This window comes from Brassica oleracea, chromosome C6 (genome assembly GCF_000695525.1).
Source record: "Brassica oleracea var. oleracea cultivar TO1000 chromosome C6, BOL, whole genome shotgun sequence".
In the NCBI taxonomy this organism is placed as follows: Eukaryota; Viridiplantae; Streptophyta; class Magnoliopsida; order Brassicales; family Brassicaceae; genus Brassica; species Brassica oleracea.
The window spans coordinates 28751783-28765851 of NC_027753.1; the positions used below are offsets into that span (position 1 = coordinate 28751783).

Here is a 14069-nt window from a genome sequence, read left to right on the forward strand (position 1 = left end):
GGGGGGGCTTGGTCTCGGAAGACTAGAGGATTTCGATCTGGTTTTTAGACTTAAGAGGTTATGGAACTTCTTCTCTAACTCTGGTTCTCTTTGGGTGGCTTGGATTTCCTCTAACCGGTTTAATGGCAAAAACTATTGGCTGGTTAATGACTCTCAACGTTTCTCTGCAACCATCCGTGGTATGCTGCAGCTAAAGCATCTACTGCCTCAATTCCTTAGATGCACAGTTGGAGATGGTCGTAATGCATCTTTCTGGTTTGATTACTGGACAGAATTCGGCCCCTTGTTTGAGATGTTTGGACCGACTGGTACTAGACAGTTAAGGATTCCGCTTGAGGCGTCAGTGCCATGGCAGTGATGAATGGAGGATGGTTCTTCCCACCAGCCAGGTCTGATAATGCTGTTACTCTCCAGGTAGTTCTCTCTGCGACCAGAGTGCCTTCTCCACCCCACGGGGATGATGTTTATTGTTGGAGAGGAAACACTGGTGGCTTTGTTTCTCAGTTCTCCTCTAAGGTAACTTGGGAGAGGTTGCGTGAACCATCACCTATAGTTTCATGGCACGATGTTGTCTGGTTCAAAGAGGAAATTCCCCGCTGCTCTTTTGTTACTTGGATGTCAATGCTTGATCGATTGCCAACAAGAGACTGCTTACTATCTTGGGGAATGGTGGTTCCAAACTCCTGCGTCCTGTGTGCTTCTGGTACTGAATCACACCAGCACCTCTTCTTTGATTGTTCCTTTTCTACAGCGATCTGGTCGAGGTTTTGTGGCAGATTTATCCCCAGTCCACCTAGGGATCTTCATGCAGCAGTTAGGTTATGCTGTTCGTACCAGGGCTTGTATGCTGACCAAATTAAGCTTATTATGAAGCTCTTACTGCAGGTGCTTGTGTACAGCCTCTGGCGTGAGCGTAACGCTCGGATCTTCCGGAATGTATATCTCCCAGCAGCATCCTTCTTCAGGCAGGTTGACCGCTCCATTCGTGACAGGCTCCTTTCTCTTCCCAGGCACCCGAGTCAGGCCCACTCTCTTCTTGGGTTATATTTCTGGTTTATAGATCCTTATAGTTAAGTTGTAAGATCCGATCTACTCTCTCTTTATTTATGGTCCTTGTAATAAGTTGTTTTGCAACAATGTAAAACTCAAAAATGGTATGAATTTTAACATTTACACCCAAAAAAAATGTGCGCATGAAAATGGTTGGTCAATTTAATAACTGGTAAAACTTTCAACAATTCGATTCAACCCCAAGAACTTTTGAATAGATCTAACTACACCCCCAATGATGAATTTGACATATTTTAGCAAGTTAATGTCGTTCGGTATACATTTGAATACTTTGTATGGTTTTGGATACATTATCCAATAGTTCGTTTAGCTAGGAAACTTTTTTCCTTTTAGAAAAATCCAACATGCAAAACCAAGAAAGTGTGTGTTCGATATGTTGTTTCTTTTGGGTCGCATTTTTGAGCTCGTTGGCTCTCAAGATCATATCTATGATTGACACATGGATTGTTTTTCTTGTCTTGTAGGAGCATAAAGCTTCTTTTGATTCACCACTCCTAAATTTATGAATCTTTGTGTGTAGGAGTGTTATTATCACATTAGTGCATGCTTTAAAAGTTTCAGTTTAACTGAGCTTATATGTACAATGCGATCTGCATTAGTGGCTTTCTTCAGCGAACTTTAATATATGCATTAACACAATATGGGATAGATTAAGTATTATTAGTCATCCGAACCAATTATTTCTTCGAACACGGATCTTAGAAACATTTTTTTTTAACAATGAAGTTTTTTCGATGGAGATCAAGACAAGCTTCCACAAATCTTCTGAACGATCTTTCTTCGACGTACCTGCATCACCATTCACCACCAATGCTTCAGCAGAGTTGTAGTGCTACAAGTTAAGTTACACAAAAGGGAACACGACAGACTTACATTTTCACATCTGTGAAATAATCACTAAAAGTTGCCACGAGAAACTCGATAACCTGTCCCTCGGCCCAGTCTGTAAAGTAAACAGCCAAGGTTAAGAGTAAAACCAAAAGCCAAGATGTCTATATTGCTGTTTTAGGAGTAAAGAAGGATGAAAGAGCGTCATTGATTCTTAAATGATTTGTGTTATAAATAACAGATTTATAACATTGAAACATATAGAAATAAGTGGAACAAAGCTACAAAGATTAGTCTTCTGTATTCTAACATGTAAACTCAAAACCCGACAACTTACTGGGTGTGGAGACTGGTGGAGGAGAGAACGGGGGAGATCCAGGACATGGGTGACTTGTAACAGGTCCACAGAGGTCTAAGTTATAAGCAAAACTGCATAAGCGAAATGAGAGTTTCAATTGCCAATACGGTTAACAACACATAACTGATGTAACCAGTAAACGATAGGGAAAAAAACCTTATGGATGTGAAGAGTGAGAAGGAGCCACTGTCAGGAACCGAACCAGAGAATTGGTTATTATACTGTTCAGACACAGTATCATTCAGAGATAACTGATACTCGGTGCAATCCAGGACATGGGTGACTTGTAACAGGTCCACAGAGGTCTAAGTTATTAGCAAAACTGCACAAAGAAATAAGAATTTCAAATGCCAATACGTTTACCACATTAACTGATATAACCAGTAAAAGAGAGGAATATAACCTTATGGATGTGCAGAGTGAGGAAGAGCCATTGTCAGGAACCGAACCAGAGAGTTGGTTATTAGATAGATCTCTGCGTTGTAAAATCAGAATTATAAACATTAACTCATACAAACCAACTGAGGAAGGCAGACATAAATGAGAAGACTCACAATACTTGAAGGGTATTGATATTGGTCTGTGATATGGGAATAGAGCCAGTGAGAGTGTTGTTGTTAAGCCGCCTATTCTTGCATGAAAATTTTCAGCAAAGAGTTAGAAACTGGGACTACACCAAAGATTAAACAATACTGTGACTGAGCAAGTAAAGCAACTGTACTCACAGAAACCTAAGTTTTAAAAGTTTTCCCAAATGGGACCGGTGAAGCTGTTTAAGTAAAGATCCAAGCTCACTAAGTTTGCCAGGTTTCTAAGATTACTAGGAATGAGACCAGTTATGTTGTTACTGTAAAGCTCACTGTAAGAAAGTAAAGAAACTTTATAAGAAGATTTAAACGACAATATTGGATTTGTTTTGTTAAATAACAAGGTGTATAAGTTCTGGAACTCACAGATACTGCAAATTCTTGAGCACACAAAGCTCTGGAACTAAATGGCCAGACAACTCTGCATTCCCCAAATCACTGAAAATAAATAACAATCTCAGAACACAAATTGACAAGATTCAAAGTGAAATGAGAGGGAGTTAGTAAGTAGGAAACTTTACACTCTTATGACGCTGTTCTTGTTGTTATCCATATCATATTTTTGAATACATCATGTTATCATTTAAAAAAAAAAAAAAAAAAATTACGGTGAATACATTTAAATCGATCACTTGGTAAATAAAGTTTATGATAACTCCGAGTAATCAATCATTAGGATAACTTAGCAAGTGACGTGGAACCACGTGCAAGGATTGACGCTATTCCACAACCTCGGCCTGAGGATTGATTTATTATAAAGAGTTTATGTATAAATTGAAAAGAAACAAATCTTTGTTAATTTGATATTTGTTTACCGGGCAGTCAGGCTGGTGCTCAAGAATGTTCGAGTACACGAGTGTAAATGCATCTAGACTCTCCGCAGATGCAAGTTCTCTCAGATCACTCATTATTCTGATTCTGCTCTCCACTTTCTGTAACACAATCCCAGTAGATACCGCAGCTGGTTATGAAGCAGTACTAAATGAAATAGATTATTAAAGTGCTTAACCAACTTACAGATGCACTTATATACTGGAATTATAACCCATGAGAACCTCCTCGTCCAGCCTCATCCGTTCAATAGTTTCCTCTTTGATGTAGTTTTTCTGGAATTACAACCCCAGGTTTAGTACGTGTGCATACTGATGATACATGAATGGTAGATGCTGGAGAATAGATGGGGAATAACCTGTGTTAGGAGATGATTAACATAAACAACGACTGTTTCTTCCAGACAAGCTTCCACAAATCTTCTGAACGATCTTTCTTCGACGTACCTGCATCACCATTCACCACCAATGCTTCAGCAGAGTTGTAGTGCTACAAGTTAAGTTACACAAAAGGGAACACGACAGACTTACATTTTCACATCTGTGAAATAATCACTAAAAGTTGCCACGAGAAACTCGATAACCTGTCCCTCGGCCCAGTCTGTAAAGTAAACAGCCAAGGTTAAGAGTAAAACCAAAAGCCAAGATGTCTATATTGCTGTTTTAGGAGTAAAGAAGGATGAAAGAGCGTCATTGATTCTTAAATGATTTGTGTTATAAATAACAGATTTATAACATTGAAACATATAGAAATAAGTGGAACAAAGCTACAAAGATTAGTCCTGCAGAATGGAAGTACCTTTCTGGTAAAGCTTAACAAGTAATTCCTGAACACCTGGATCCTCAAAGATAACGCGAACCGTTTGATGCACTGCTTCCTGCATCAAAAGACCATATGGCAGCTTATGTAAAATCCAACATAAATGTTTTAACTTTGAAGATTGTTTAATTTTTCATCGCAGCAGCTATCTGGGAAACTACAAGGCCAGACAATACAAAGACAAGAATTAAGTACATTAAGATAAACAAGAATCTTTGACGTACCTTAGCCACCTCCAAGAAACTTTACAAGTGTCTTCAAAATTCACCTGACAGAAACACCATAGTTGAAAAAAGTAAATCGTTTTCTTAGCATGCAAACAAGGGTGCATGAGTATTTAGATGAGGAGTATGGGGGGGCAGAGAGTGAACATGATGCAGTGGAATTTTGACACTTCCGATGAAAAGAAAAAATTGCTAGGAAACTAAGATCAGAAAATGGCAGTGGGATTACCTGCTCCGCATAGTTCTGTGGAAGTGCTTCTAAGGTGCTATTACTCAACTCCATGGCAAGATTATAGCAGCGAAGGTTGTTGTTTATCTATAGGAAGTATTAACAAATATAATTATTTATTGAAGATGAGAGAATGATGATAGTGCCATCTAAAGAGTCATATGTTTTGTCATACCATAGCGCAAAGAGGTTCCAGACCAATGTCAGAAGCAGGTTCTCCAACTCTCTGCTTTTCAGCTGCTTGGAAGTCGATCATAACCTGAAATAATCAACAATCTTAATCAAAACATAGAACATGCATACTGATGGAGTGGAAAATGAATAAGTATGCTACAAAACCTGAGAAGGAAAATGAATGATCTCCAACTATAACCCAATTCAGTTCATAGCCAAACAAAGAAATTGGGGGTTGGGGGGATCGAAATATGTATTTTCCAACTCCTATGACTTGCTGAATGATAGCTAACGCAATCCTGTATAGCATAACGTCGGTGCTATTATCTCTGACAATTTGCACTTGCTCTCCAAGTATTCTGAATAAATCTACAGCAGCCGGTGTGTATAATTTTCCTTCCTCTGTTTTCTTAGGTGGTTGCACCTTATCTGCCTCAAGGATATTCATGTACCATTTCTGCAATCAAAGAGGATTGACAGCTAAAGTTAAAGCAAAAAGAATAAGCCACAAAAACCAGAAGGGGAGGTCAAACGTGCATGGCATTACCTTCGTCGTAGCTTGCATTCGTTCAACATATGCATTCATGAACCACTCTCTGAACACACTTGAGCTAGTGAATCATCAACACCAAGCGCAATCAAGTTTTCTTGGTACTCTACTACCCAACCAGTAACCTAGCAAGATTCATAAGAGAAAGAGAATAAATATATCACTCTCTAGATATTAGATGCACAGAGACAAGGTAAAACGAATAAGGCATATTGATGAGGCGCATTGTGTCACAGCATGAATACAAAGGTGAACAGTTACTTATGTGGCAGCCACAAAATACTACAACCTTTAACTCGCACTAGCTTGACAAGTGCTTGAATATCATGCATGGTTGGTTACAAATGTCCTTCATACTCGGCCAGGAAACACAGAGTCAACACAGACTTTGTATGAGAAGTCAGAGAGCTCAGAACCTGTTTGGTATATGGTTATGCAAAAGGTTAGAAGCACAACATGTAGTAAAGACATACGCAGAACATTTGACAATTGAGATGATACAGATCATAAACCAATAAAACAAACCTTTCCAGTGACTATATTCACAATGTGAACAGAACCGTCTTTTGACCCACTGATAGTGAGACTGGTGTTTGAGTTAATGTCCAAGCAAATCAACCCTTCCGTATGATATGGATGGCCTACAGGAAACCAAATGTTAGCATTCCACAGCAACATGTAAATGGATAGAGGGAGTGACTTTGACTTGCCTTTAACCACATGAATGCTTTCACAAGTCTTTGGGTTCCATACTATCAAACTTGCATCACCAGAGCCAGTACAGATTAGTTTACCTACAGTACCCCAACACAGACAAACAAATTGACTTACAAAACAATCCCTTATAGCTATATAGGCAGAGAAGTTTTATATAGATTACCGTCAGGAGTGAAGTCACCGCAAGTGACACTTTGATTGTGACCAGCAAACATATTAAGATAGGCTTCTTTATCAGCATTCCACATCCACATAGAACAATCTTCTGATCCAGCCAACACTATGTGTCCTCTCGGATGCCACTTCACCCACTGAAACAAACAAAAAACAACCACACAGTTAAGTACAATCTTGTGACTTGTTGTCATCAAGAACAAGTTTTTATTACCTCGATGCCACCACCAGGACCGTCCAAAACACATTTCAAAGTCCCTGATGAAGCATCGAAGATCTGAACGACACCATCCAACCCTCCAGACGCAACTAACTGTCCATCGTAGCTAAAAGCTAGAGAAGAAACAGAGTCTTCGTGACCTAGAAGCTCAGCAGCCCAATCTCCTTTGCCGATTTTTCTCAGAGAAATGTTTTATCATCTCCACCTCCAGTGGCTATGCATAACGATCTCAAAAGCAAACAAATACCAATACTGGGGGCACAAAACGGATAATAAGAAACATACCGCAGCCCCAGTTATATTATGAAGGATGAAATGAAAAAAATATGGTTCAAGTTTCATTCATACAAGACCGTAACACTGTAATATTTCATTTACAAGACCAGCTAAACCCAAAAAAAAAATTGTCTTTACAAATCTTTAAAGCGCTATATTTACTACTAGGAAGATGATGTCTCGTGCTCTTTCTTATTCAATCCCAAAACGACCCTGCAATCATAAAGGGGAAAAAAACAAAAAGAGTTAATCTCTCTCTCTCTAAATCAATCTCTTTTACTTAAGAAACGTGTGATTACCCTTAAGCGAAACGATACAAAGGAAAGAGGCGCTGGTTGACGCTAGTAAGAGTCTCCACAGTGTCAAGGGACATGTCGTAACCCACGTTGGCTCGTGCACTGAGATTCTGAATAAGCAACAAAGAAAAAACACAAAAGTTAATAATGAGAAAAAAAAAAAAAAAAACTCAACATACAAAGGCCACACTGACCTCTGACATCCAGCTCTTCATCGACTGATCAGCACGTATGGTCATGACGTTGGTCCACGAGTCCGTGAAGTGCGTAAGGAACGGTTCCAAGCATTCGCCAATCCACAAACAAGCTGATTGTGCAGTGATCACAGCAAGGCCTAAAGTAGCAATTTCAAGATTCTAATGTCAACTACAAACACTTATAAGATTCCTCCTCTAAGACGTGTTCCCTATTCCCAATAACACAAAGTTACAACCTTTATGTTCAAAACCTACACCTATCAACCAAAAAAGATCCTACGAAGCAAGAGTTAGCAGAAAAACCCAATCTCACCTCTTCCTCCAGGTCTACCATACTCGTCCTGCAATCAAACCAAACCCTAATAAGATGAATGAACCAATAAGTTAAGAAAGATTAAACGAAGAAGAAGAAGAATCTTTACGCAGGTCCCGATGAATGCCTCAAGAGGGGGGTTGTGTTCTTCCATCATCTTCCTAGTGACCCAAATCGTCATCACCATCCTGTTGCGAACACGTTCCCACGACAACTCACGAGCAAACCCATTCTCTTCGTCAATCTCTTCTTCTTTGATAAATTCCCCCCTCATGTCCGCCATATACCTCTCTGCAAACGCCTCTTCGGCTCTCCACGAAGCCCTTATCTGACGAGCTCTCGACGGATCCATGACGGTACAGGAAGGCGATCTTGATCGAGTCGGGAAGAGTGAGAGAGAGAGAGATGAGAGCGAAAGTGTTTTTTCGATTTTAATCTCTCCCCGCTTATGTATATATATATGATTAACAACCTTACTAAATAGAGACTAAATCATCCGAGAATTATACCGTTTTCTAATCATTTGATAGATTCCGGTTTGGTTTAAACCAATTACTAAACCTGACTTGCAAAAATAAACTAGCAAAACATTTCAATAAGATAAATAAAATTAAGAAAAATACAAAAAAATGAACCAAAATTCTCTCTTCTTTTTTTTTTCCTTTTGGGAAATTAACTTTTAGCATCCTTTATTTGATTAAAATAAATGTATTATGCTATCTATAAATTTCGGTTTGGTGTGCCCATCCAGAATTAATCTATGGTGATCCATCTTGGAAGCTGTTAATGTTTCTTGCTGTAGCACCAAATGCATTTTATCTAAGTCATTGTAGTGTGTGTTTCACATCAGTTTATTCAGAGGGTTTTCATGTTGAATCTTTTCTCTCTTTCCAGTATCAAACGATGTATCTTAAAATCCACTCAGAATTATAGTCACAGTTTTGATATTATAGGTAAAATAAGTATATATATATATTGATGATTTTGTATGGAAAGTGTATGTTTTAATTGATAACTAGATCTCGACGCGGTTGCGCGGGTGTTTTTGTTTATTTTTTATATAAACATTTTGTTTTCAATTCTAAATTAGTATATATTATAATATATATATATGTGTCTATCAATATTTAAAACATAATAAGTTTACGATATATTTTTTTATTGAATAGATTGTTTCAAACTTTCACATGTATTTGTATCTTCTTCTATATATATATATGTTCGGATTATTATTTCATTATTAAAATCGTAACTATATATATAAAAATTTGTAAAATATTATTTTATTGTTATATTCAAAGATATTGTAATATTTCACAAATTTAGAAAGTTTTTAAAAATTAAATTTTTCGTTTCGTAGATTTATATTATCGAGTAAAAAATTAAACATTTAGTTGGTTGTTTAATTTTTAAAATAAACTATATAGTTTTAAATTTGTTTTCATTGGTTTAAGGTAGTCAAGATTAATCATTGTTAGATAATATGATTTTTGTTATTTAAAAAAAAAATCTTTATACTTTTAAAAGTTAACATCAACAAATATTTTAATAATTAACATATAGGGGTATAGTATTACAATATTAAATTATATCTATTTAATTTATACTATCTATAAATCCAATAAATCATCTATTGTTTAAATCCAATTATTGATAACCCAATAAAATTTTATGGTAGGCCCAAAATTTAATTGATAAGATTAGAGATTAAATGTAACATGATTTTCTAGGAATATGTCTATTAGATTCATTTTTTAAAAAAAATCACACATGGATCAAAGTTGTGACTTCTGTTTTAATATATAAGATACAAAGCAAAAGAATATAACTATACTGAAAGTATATATTTTCTCTAGAATAATTTGGATCCTTTTCTTCTTGTCTTTAATCTCTCTTTATAAATGTATTTCAAATAAATCGTAACAGTAACAGTGTGATCTCCATCGATTATCATGTGTCTTTATTTAATGCTTTGACCTCCATTATATTGTGGTTTGGATACTTCAGCTCGGCATGGATCAACTGTTGAGTTCGGAATAGACCTTGAACTTCTATGAGTCTATTGTCCCTTTTCGGGTTTTAACAATATTGAATCAGATTTTCGATATCAAATGAAATGAAAACCGTCTCTAACAATAAATAGTTTTAGTAAATTATAAGTAGCTACAAATATTAACAACTAAAATATTAAAAGTTAATTTCTCTTAAAATCCACTCAGATTTATTGTTATATTATAAAGCAAGTAAACAAAAAAAAAACAATTAATCAACCATTTATGGTGCATTTCTGTTTTTAAAATTTAAACTATTGAAGTTAAAATATAAAAATGGTGATGTCCAAATGTAAATTAAAAAAATTTCTAACAAAAAATATTATAGTTAGAATTATTGTTTCTTCACATGAAAACTCCTGGTTAACACAAAACTGGAATTGCGTTGGTTAAAATCAATTAAATGTAGCTCGGTTTAGTAACTGGTTTGGTTCAAAGAAACAAAAATAAAATCAAGTTATGGTTTAGAAGAACCGGGTCGTTACAACTATATCGTGCTATAAGCCGGTTCAAATAAATAGTGATGTGTGCTGCTTAACTAAACTGGTACATGCTAATTGATGTTGCTTATATCAGCTATTGATGTTGCAAGAATATTTTGAAATGTAGAATATTTTACATCTTTATCAGATAATCAATCACACATGACCGGACTAATAACATTAACACTGTGTAAACAAGTGTTTCCATCAGTTGCCTATTCCATTTTGTTTTGGATCTCAGAAGTGTGTCAGACACAAGCAGTGTAATCAACAGAGACCGACACAATGAAATCGGTGTTGGTGGAGACTGAGATGGCTTGGACAGCATCTAAGTGGCCATGGAAGGTGTGGACGCAGTTCCCTAATAATCTGTCCCAAACGTTAACTGTACCATCGGCACAGCCTGTGGCTAAGTACTTGGAGGTTCCTATCCAGGTCATGCATGTCACACCTTCATGTAGCCAAAAATATATAGAGAAGAAGGGATTGTTGATATAATTCCAATCTCTGTTTTGTATTCTATAAGTTGAATGTTGAAGATCCTACGAGAGGTTTATACAGCGTGTTCGCAGATGAACCTGGGAGTTGAGTGTTGAAGATCCCAGATTACAAGTTTATTGTCCATTCCACCTGTTGCAGCCATAGGGACAGTTGCGAAGCTTGGTGAAAACTTCACGAATTCAACTGACTCTGTTTAGAAGCACAACATGTAGTAAAGACATACGCAGAACATTTGACAATTGAGATGATACAGATCATAAACCAATAAAACAAACCTTTCCAGTGAACAGAACCGTCTTTTGACCCACTGATAGTGAGACTGGTGTTTGAGTTAATGTCCTACAGGAAACCAAATGTTAGCATTCTACAGCAACATGTTAAACCGTCAGACAGACAGACAAGGATTACATAACAATCCCTTATAGCTATATAGGTAGAGAAGTTTTATATAGATTACCGTCAGGAGTGAAGTCATCGCAAGTGACACTCTGATTGTGACCAGAAAACATATTAAGGTATATCAGCATTCCACATCCACATAGAACAATCTTCTGATCCAGCCAACACTACGTGTCCTCTCGGATACAATGAAGAACTCAGTCAAGAAGATCGTGGATAAAATATGCTTAAATCATTTTTAGTAAATAAAATAAATTTAAATTATCATTTTATTTTTATTTTTGCAAATGAGAATTAATTAATTATTTATACATAAATAAATTTATTATTTAAATTTTAAGTTAATAATATGTTAATATAAAATATTGTTTTGGGTGTTTAATTTGGTATTAAAATTAGAGACAAAAAATAAAATAGAACGTAAAAATGAATTATGTGTTACTTTTCTTTGTTTCACTAATTTTTTTGTTAATTTATTAAATTTTTCAGGTTATACTTTTGTTTTGTAACAGGGTTAGAATTTTACTAAAGCACAAGTCACTCGACCAATAAAATTTTGACACATAGAATATGTTTAACAATCTAAATAAAATACAAATGCTGAAAAAAAGTTTTACAGAAAAATGCAAATGCTGATTACGTTTAGTGATTTCTATTTATTTTTCATTTTAAAATAAAAATTTAGATAAGTCCCTTATATTTCTCACACTACCATGAATCATGATCACACGATTTAAAAAGTTCTAGTTACCATTCCTATAGAAGGGAGTTGACTCACGATGCTATAAATTCGTCTATATCTGCATTCAATGTAATTTTCTAATTTCTTTCCAGTGGCTCCATTGACTCTTTTTGTGAAAGAGTGATGAAATTATAATTTCCAACCAAACACAAACATATCGATATGGCTTATGACGATATTTTAAAACAAAAGTGCTTTTCAGTGATTGAGAATAAAACACAATTTTTTTGGTGAAGCTTAGGTGTGAAGTTGGCAGATGAAGATGAAATCCAGGTTGGTGAGACTAAATACTCTCAAACCTTTCAATACTCAAACTGATGATATTTTTTAGTTTCGGTTCGGATAACGGATCGAGTTTTTCGGTTCGGGTTCGGTTCGGATTTCGGGTTCCGGATTTTATGCCCAGGCCTACTACCATGAATCATGATCACACGATTTAAAAAGTTCCAGTTACCATTCCTATAGAAGGGAGTTGACTCACGATGCTATAAATTCGTCTATATCTGCATTCAATGTAATTTTCTAATTTCTTTCCAGTGGCTCCATTGACTCTTTTTGTGAAAGAGTGATGAAATTATAATTTCCAACCAAACACAAACATATCGATATGGCTTATGACGATATTTTAAAACAAAAGTGCTTTTCAGTGATTGAGAATAAAACACAATTTTTTTTGGTGAAGCTTAGTGTGAAGTTGGCAGATGAAGATGAAATCCAGGTTGGTAAGACTAAATACTCTCAAACATTTCAATACTCAAACTGAATTTGCATCATGTTGATTTTTTTCATGAATCTTTACCTCTAACCTACTTGCATAATATTTATCCTTTTAAAGTAATACTTGATCAATATCATTTAAAAATTAAAAGAATGAGGAATTCTTCTGTATATTATTAATGAATCATAAGGTTCCTTATATAGGGATTACAGAGAATAGATAAAAGGAAAGTATCTAAAACCTAATCCAACTGGAAATAGGAAAACTACTAAAACAGAGAAAAAGAAACTATGGTAAGCCCTGGCCGATTAGGAAGTCCTGGCCGCCTCTCCTTCTGCGTGTGGGCCTTGCCATGGCCGTTGGACTTTCTCTTCTGGTCTTGGTTATGGGCCATCCACTTAATGATTTATAACAGTCCCCCTTGGATGTCATAACCATATGGGTTTGTAACATACTTAATGTTGCCTCGTTAAAACCTTTTTAGGAAAACCAAAAACCCAATGTGGGAAAAATGGAAACCATAGATAGGAAAAAGAGTACAACGCATGAAACTCCCCTTGATGAATGCATCACTGAAGATCCTTCAGTTGGTGCATTCCTATCTGATAAATAAGCTTCTTGAACGTTGAGGTTGGCAAAGACTTGGTGAAAAGATCGGCTGAATTGTCATTGGACCGAACTTGAACCACTTGAACTTCTTTAGCCTTCTGCAGATCATGGGTGAAGAAGAATTTAGGCAAGATATGCTTTGTCCTATCTCCTTTGATGTATCCATCTTTGAGTTGAGCTATGCAAGCTGCATTGTCCTCATAGATGATTGTTGGCTCTTCCTTTCCCACGGCCAAACCACTCTCTACACGGATGTGGCCGGTCTTGTTCCTCAACCACACAAGCTCACGGCTTGCTTCATACATTGCTATGATCTCGGCATGATTAGAAGATGTGGCCACTAAGGATTGTTTTGTAGAACGCCAACATATTGCTGCTCCACCATATATAAAAACCTATCCAGTCTGAGATCTAGCATTATGTGGATCAGATAAGTATCCTACATCAGCATATCCAACCAAGCTCTCTCTTGGCCGGTTGGTATAGAACAAACCGAGATCTTTTGTTCCTTGCAGGTATCTGAACATATGTTTTATTCCATTCCAGTGCCTCTGAGTTGGACAAGGGCTAAATCTAGATAATAGATTCACGGCAAAACAAATGTCTGGTCTAGTGTGGATAGCCAAGTACATTAAAGCTCCAATGGCACTTAAGTTAGGCACTTCCGGACAGAGCACTTTCTCGTCCAGTTTCTTTGGTCCGA

General features: G+C 36.3%; 1 protein-coding gene and 2 pseudogenes across 1 annotated transcript; all 3 read right to left on the reverse strand.

The window, feature by feature from the left end:
- The window catches only part of LOC106297930, a 15130-nt pseudogene extending 7974 nt beyond the window's left edge, over positions 1-7156 (reverse strand).
- Positions 7086-8270, reverse strand: LOC106299890. The gene is made up of 5 exons (XM_013735906.1): positions 7974-8270; positions 7865-7892; positions 7549-7688; positions 7358-7464; positions 7086-7271 (listed from the first exon to the last, which is right to left on the reverse strand). Exons 1-4 carry the CDS (start codon positions 8214-8216, stop codon positions 7360-7362), a joined length of 516 nt encoding a protein of 171 aa, XP_013591360.1. The 5' UTR covers positions 8217-8270; the 3' UTR covers positions 7086-7271; positions 7358-7359.
- Positions 8271-10612: 2342 nt separating this feature from the next.
- Positions 10613-13671, reverse strand: LOC106297931 (annotated as a pseudogene).
- Positions 13672-14069: the final 398 nt, after the last annotated feature.

Coding starts and splice junctions, on each gene's coding strand:
- LOC106299890 (XM_013735906.1), bottom strand. CDS start 8,216: ATGGATCCGTCGAGAGCTCGTCAGATAAGGGCTTCGTGGAGAGCCGAA. Junction 7,893..7,973: donor AGGCATTCATCGGGACCTGC/GTAAAGATTCTT, acceptor GTTTGATTGCAG/GACGAGTATGGTAGACCTGG. Junction 7,689..7,864: donor TGGTAGACCTGGAGGAAGAG/GTGAGATTGGGT, acceptor TTGCTACTTTAG/GCCTTGCTGTGATCACTGCA.